This window comes from Arachis ipaensis, chromosome B02 (assembly GCF_000816755.2).
Source record: "Arachis ipaensis cultivar K30076 chromosome B02, Araip1.1, whole genome shotgun sequence".
NCBI lineage: Eukaryota > Viridiplantae > Streptophyta > Magnoliopsida > Fabales > Fabaceae > Arachis > Arachis ipaensis.
Window position 1 is genome coordinate 107,316,237 of NC_029786.2, and position 7,011 is coordinate 107,323,247.

General features: G+C 33.7%; 1 protein-coding gene across 1 annotated transcript; it reads left to right on the forward strand.

Annotated features, from left to right (window-relative positions):
* LOC107626376 (sorting nexin 1) lies at positions 1,689-5,867 on the forward strand. Its single transcript, XM_016329248.2, has 10 exons — positions 1,689-1,976; positions 2,572-2,707; positions 3,207-3,340; positions 3,843-3,914; positions 4,125-4,284; positions 4,426-4,559; positions 4,685-4,753; positions 4,873-4,952; positions 5,233-5,293; positions 5,382-5,867. The coding sequence occupies exons 1-10, from the start codon at positions 1,788-1,790 to the stop codon at positions 5,589-5,591; spliced, it is 1,245 nt and encodes a 414-aa protein (XP_016184734.1). The 5' UTR covers positions 1,689-1,787; the 3' UTR covers positions 5,592-5,867.

Sequence of the window (7,011 nt, forward strand, 5' to 3'; positions counted from 1 at the left end):
CAAATTGATGTGATATTTCTGTCATTCAGATGAGCCACATATTTACTCACGTCTGATGGGAAGGAACAACAGATTATTCAGTATCGTCTGGCATTAGATCGACTGGGTGATCGAGATGTAAGTCATTTGTTTTGTTTTCAATATTTTATTAGTTCTTCCTCCACTTATTTGTATACATTGGTACAATGCTGACTTGTCTCGTGACTATCAGATTGTATGAGAGCCTTATAGTTCGCTGGATTACGTAATCTGCGACAAGGTATATCGAATTACGTGTATTTAGATTCCGCACTAGGGTGTCGCGGATTACATATAATTTTGATTGTTGTATTTTCGTCTACAATTTCACAATATTGTATTTGTGTAACAATTTCTCCAACTTATTTTATTTATGTAAATTGCCCTATTTATAAAATACCTATGTATAATATGCCCATATTAATTATCAATCAGTGTAAAACTTTAATTGAACATTGACTTAATAATGGAACCTAATCCATATAAGTAAATATCTAACAAATATAGAGGAGATAAATCCAAGATATTATATGTTGACATTAATCTAACATTTGCTACCATATGAAAAAAAAAGTCATGCTCTTTTATTTTATGAAGTAAACTTTTTGTGGTATCTAAAAACATATATCAGAAAAAATATTTATCCTATCAAATTAAAAATAATTTTGGAATGATGATCAAAATAGTGTTAATCTAGTATTCTCAAAAGATTAACATCTTAATTTAATCTTAAAAATATAACTATAAACCAAATTAAAATAAAAATTTAGATACAGTTAATTTTACATAAAATTATTATGAAAAGAATTATTTGATAAAAATTTAGTCAAATCAATCAAATCATTTGATTGTTCTCAACTATCAACTTCACGTAAAGTCGGCTGCACCTGAGTTTTCACCTTTAATTAGTCATAAATATTTTTCAATACATTATCATTATTATGAAAAAAAATACAAATTTTTAAAATAAATTTAAAATATCTGATTTTCTAAAAACCAAATTCGCATTTTTTTATTTCAAATGATCATAAGTGAGATGAATTCACAAAATGATGTAACTTTACTAAGAATTTGTTGGAAGCCAATTTTACTTTGTTAGTATTTTTAAAAGATTACCAGTTTATCCTGGCAATTATATTTTGAAAAACTAAAATTAAAAATTAAATTCAACTTGACAAATTATATTTTAGAAATTAAAAAAAATTACAATTTGTCCAAGAAAATGGTTAATTTGAAAAATGGCTCTAAAATTTCTCTGTTTCTCAGTATTCCCGTAAATCATCCACAATTTTCAATTTTTATGGCTTTCCCCATCAACCAACCATGTTAACACTTTTTAGTTGCCAAATATTTTAAAAGACTAATATGCCCTTAATAAAAGAGAATCTTTCTTAGAAAAAATCTAAGGGTGACACGTCAGAGATATACACGTGACACGTCATAGCTTCAACCTCATTGGTCTAAAATTCCAACTAAGCGCACACACACACACAACTTACTTGCTACACAACTGTTTCCTTTTTTCTCTCGTTAGTTAAAGTAAGATTAGAAGAAGAATTAGAATAACCCGGCGCAACTCGGTCACCCCAACTCAGCTCAACTCAACTCGTTCCCATAATCGCCCATGAACCCACCGGTAATTACAACTATGCCATCCCTCATAAACTCTACAATATACAAATTTCAACTACTGCTACGATCTTTCTCTTTTTTTCTTCTGATGTGAGAATTTGTTTTGTTATGTTACGATTCTGCGTTGTTGATTTTGGATGAAAATGTCGACTGCACCGTACGATTTGGAACAACAGCAACAACATCAGAGAAGTGGAGTCGCCGCTTCGTCACAGAGCCCTAGATCTCCGTCGTCTTCCACGCCCTTCCTCTCCGTCTCCGTCACCGATCCCGTTAAGCTCGGCAATGGCGTCCAAGCCTATATCTCATATCGCGTCATCACCAAAGTATATACGCCTCTGTATCACTCTACGTTATTTGTTTATTATTGTTGATTTCGAATCGAGCTTCGATTTTTTGTTGTTGTGTGTGTTTGCATTGGTGAGATTCGGCAAAGATGGAGCTAGCTAGCTGAAATTGCGATTGAACTCAGCATATGGTTGAGCAGTGTAGTGTAATGTGGATCGCGTGGAATCGTTGTTTTCTTTTTAAGTAATTTATTTATATGATATTGTTTTGGATGATGAGTTAAGAGTTCAGTTTAGGGGGTTTTGATGTTTGATGCATTAGGGATCATGATTTGGGCTCAGTAAATGCAGTTAAATAACTATTTCTGATGAACTTGCAGAACTGCAATGATTGGTAATGATTGCAGAACTCTGTGTGTGTGTGTGCGCGCTTTATTGTTGAAATGCAGTTTATGTTTGGATTCTGCTTTCACAATTTTAATGAGATGACATTAGGCATTAGTTGTGTTTAAGAATTGGTTTCGATTATGGAACACGAGGAGTTTTTCTTATGAGATGTATTGGGGTTCAGGGAGTTGTGTAACTATAAGAATCTGTTATTTCATCATCTGACTTCCATAAATTGCTATGACAGACGAATTTTCCAGAATACCAGGGGCCTGAGAAGATTGTCATCCGACGTTACAGTGACTTTGTGTGGTTACGCGATCGTCTTTTTGAAAAGTACAAAGGAATTTTCATTCCCCCTCTTCCAGAGAAAAGTGCTGTAGGTAACATCTAAGCAAACTCTTTCTTGTATGTATAATAATTGTTTGAAGTTTAAACTACCTGCTGCCATTGGAAAGCTTATGCCACCTTTAGTTTGATTCCTTAAATGCACCATCTTCTTGTTTATATTAATTTTCAGAAGTTAATTACTTAAATCTGTCTTTTCAATTGCTGTAGTGAGAACATTTTAACTGATGTCTTTTTAGTAGTGAAAATCCCAGCATAAAAAAAAAAGGATTGTGTTCAATGATGAAGTTGAAGGTCCTCGTCAAATACTTTACATGTTGCCTAGGTTTTTCAGATTCTGGTTGAGCTTAGTGGCCCTGAGCAGTAGTATGGATTGTTTCCCTGTTTGAAATATATTCTAGTAAACAACTGTGGTCATCATAAGAACAGTTTGATCATGATCATAACTTAATTAGATGGTGACTTGGTCATTCCTGTTGAATGTTCATTCTAAAGGTGTTCTCAAGTTCCACATGTTCTGGTTTATTACTGCAGAGAAATTCCGTTTCAGTGCTGAATTTATTGAGATGAGGCGGCAAGCATTGGACCTATTTGTAAATAGGATAGCATCGCATCATGAACTTCAACAAAGTGAGGATCTGAGGATGTTTTTGCAGGCAGAAGAAGAGGTGACGTCTCTCATCCTTGATAGACTAATTTATTCCTCCATGCAGCTTTATATATTCTAGATGTGATTAGCTTTCGTTCACTTTCCTTTCAGGTCTCCATTTCTATTGATCTGCCATTGTTAACTTTTTACATTTGAGCCTAAATCTTCATTTCAATCTGTGATGAAATAAGCTCTTCAATTTGATGATGAGTCTCCTGAAATCACTATCAAATGCTTGCTTTCATATTCTGTGGCTTATATTAGTGATTGATAGATAGAAATTGGAATTATGCTTTATGGTTACTGATTTCATAGCTACCATACAAATACAATCACAGTAAATTTTGCATATTGCGGGATGTACAAGACTTTGTTGTCCCTGTTCTTTCCCATGAATGTCTATCTGTCGTATTTATAATATAAGTGCTCTAGTTCTACTCCTTTTCTCACATATGATCTTTAAGTTTTAAGAGGAAAAGAAGTCCTAATTTTAAGCTGATTTAATTCACCATACTATGCAGACAATGGAGAGATTAAGGGCCCAAGAGACTGGCATATTCAAGAAGCCATCTGATTTAATGCAGATTTTTAAGGTTAGATCTGATTTAATTCTCTTATGCCTGTTTGTAATGAATGCTATTAATGCATATTCAAGAAGCCATCGCTATGAATGCCTGCAATGTAAACAGTTTCTGAAATTGCAATTTTTCTGTTGAGACATTTGCTTTCCTGTCTGGGTGGGGCTTGCTGTCCGTCCATGTGTTCCTAATTTCCTATTGCTTATGTTATGTGAATATTGACAGGATGTGCAATCTAAAGTGAGTGATGTTGTCCTTGGGAAAGAGAAGCCAGTGGAAGAATCAGATCCTGACTATGAAAAGCTGAAACACTACATCTTTGAGCTTGAAAACCACTTGGCTGAAGCTCAAAAGCACGCATATCGTCTTGTGAAAAGGCATCGAGGTGATAATTGAATTTAATATTTTGCTTTGGTTTCTATTGCTGCCTTCTACATCTTTTGTCCGTTGTATTCTACCCTCTCCTGCTTCTGTTTTATGTTTTATCGACCCGGGCGATTCTCTGAACTTGATAATGGTCAAGCAGAATTGGGACAATCACTGTCAGATTTTGGGAAAGCGGTAAAACTTCTTGGTGCGTCTGAAGGAAATTCTCTTGGCAAAGCTTTCTCTGAACTTGGGATTAAGTCAGAGATTTTATCTACTAAGCTACAAAAGGAGGTAAGTCTTGGTGGTATCACACACATTATCTTACTAAATATTTATATATATGCTTGCAAAAGGGTATGCATGCTAATAGAAGTAAAACGTGAAAAGAATAATCCTAATCTGACTCTGTCAAGCAGGCCCATCAGATCTTGATGAATTTTGAAGAACCTTTAAAAGATTATGTCCGGGCTGTGCAATCCATTAAGGTAGGCCGGATTTGTTTTCTTTCATTATTTAATAACTAAATCATCTAATCTGATCAAAATGGAGTAGAATGGATGATTTTATCTTATTTTTCAATCTAATAAATATTCTTCTGAAACAGGCAACAATAGCAGAGAGGGCCAATTCTTTCCGGAAGCAATGTCAGCTGGCTGAAACAGTGAAGCTGAAGGAGATTGATCTGTAAATTCCTGGCTCTGTTTTTATTATTTTCCTGTTTTAGTATGTATTACAGAAAATTAAGTACTTTTTTTGTGTGACTTCTTTTGTGGCTGAATTAGCATTTTATAATCTGTTGCACAAGTCCCGTAACTCATGTCTATATCCTGAATCCAAATGAGCCTTGTTTGTGTTTTGTATTGCTGTGTATAAGCTTTCGTTTTCTATCTTGCACATGAGCTAGAAAGAAGAGTATGTAGTTACTTTGGATTTATTTATTAATTCATTATTGTCTGAAATGCAGTGAAAGGCAAAGGTTGCATCGATCTGAAAAGTTGGCAGAAGCTGAGCGCGAATATCACGAGGCAAGTTTTGCATATTATTGGCATTTTTCAGTTAAAGAATTATAATCAACAGTTTGTTTAGCTGGGCTGACACGATTTTGTCGTGCAGTTGAAGACAGAGAGCGAACAGGCAACAAAGACATTCGAGTCAATCGTGAGATTAATGAACGAAGAAATTGGGCGTTTTCAGGAACAGAAGACACTAGATATGGGGATTGCTTTCCATGAATTCGCCAAAGGTCAGGCACGCCTAGCAAACGACATTGCTGGTGCATGGAGAAGTTTGCTTCCTAAATTGGAAGCGTGTTCAGCCGCCTAGAGAATCAAATCGGTGAGTACTAGTGTACTACAAGCACTCCAGAGTGTAGATGAAGTACTACTTCATGAATGGTTAGAGGGAGAGAGAGAGAGAGAAAGAGAGAGAGTAGGGAATGGCAGAAGAAAGCTCTTGTTTTGTAGAAGGGCTTTTACGGGGAAGTTACCTGCTTTTTCGAATTATGTTGTAAAAGTTGTGATTTCTTATTACCACATGATTTTGTACAAATTTTAAAACAAAAGTAAAAAAGGTACATCTTTGAAACATGATTTTTTTTAACGTTGGTAACAAAGCCCTGGACACTTGTCTCCAGAGTGCACTTCTCGTCTCTTTCTCCTCTCTTTTGTATAGTCCATCACAGAAGTGCATGTTGTTTTTAACTTAGCAGATACGCTCTTCGGTCTTCATTTAACAAACATAATGGATCTTGTGCAAGAGTGAAACTAATTGCGGCTCCAATACATGTTTGATTTACATTACTCTATAATTGTAGTATTGTATCGTGAATGATGATTTTGGCAAATGTGTTGCTGTTATTAATGGTTTAAGCACAAAATTGGCATACTCCTTTCTATCTGTTTGAGTATGATCACTCATGCACCAAAACATTCTTATTTTTGGTCACATTAAACTTATATACATGTTTACCATTTATCATCCAATACTCTGTTATATACAATATAGTTGGTCTATTAAGTGTGCGATAAAATTTTCTTTTTAAGTCTTAAAAGATATTTTTGTCATATATTAGTCTCAAAGCATTCTTTAATTTAACTAATCTGTTTGAATCTTATGTTTATATCGTTCTTTATTCTCTATTGTCTTAAATAATACAAATTAAAGTATTTAAATTTTTATGCAAAAGGGTCAATATTAAAATAATAGTTGAGACCTAACTACTATTATTTTGTTTTATGTTCAAGAGATTGGGCTCCTTATTTTTTTAAATGGAAAACTTTAGGGCCAGCAATTTTATTGAATTTTGGCCAGCATGTAACTAGCAGAAAAATGTGAGTTATTGGATGAAATTTCACATCAATTTCACACCATTAAATCATTATTGATGGCTATTTGATAGCTACCAATCACAAAAAGAGAAAAAGACAAATACCTCCAAATTTTTTTAATTCAAAGACATATAAGTCTTTAACTAATTGAACATACAAAAACATTCATAACTTTTTAAAATATGAAACATTTAAGTTTGTTCGTCTAAAATATATACAAGGACAAATTAGTCCATAAAAAAAACTTAAATATCTCACATTTTAAAAATCATAAACGTTTTTGTATTTTTAATTAATAAAAAAATTATTTATCTTCTACTTACAAAATTAGGACCTATTTGTTGTCTTAAGCTTAATGTATATAGAATAATACAAGCTAAGGTAGGTGGGCCCGTTTTTTCCAATATGTGGAGCTA

Coding starts and splice junctions, on each gene's coding strand:
- LOC107626376 (XM_016329248.2), top strand. CDS start 1,788: ATGAAAATGTCGACTGCACCGTACGATTTGGAACAACAGCAACAACAT. Junction 1,977..2,571: donor CATATCGCGTCATCACCAAA/GTATATACGCCT, acceptor TTGCTATGACAG/ACGAATTTTCCAGAATACCA. Junction 4,953..5,232: donor AAGCTGAAGGAGATTGATCT/GTAAATTCCTGG, acceptor TCTGAAATGCAG/TGAAAGGCAAAGGTTGCATC.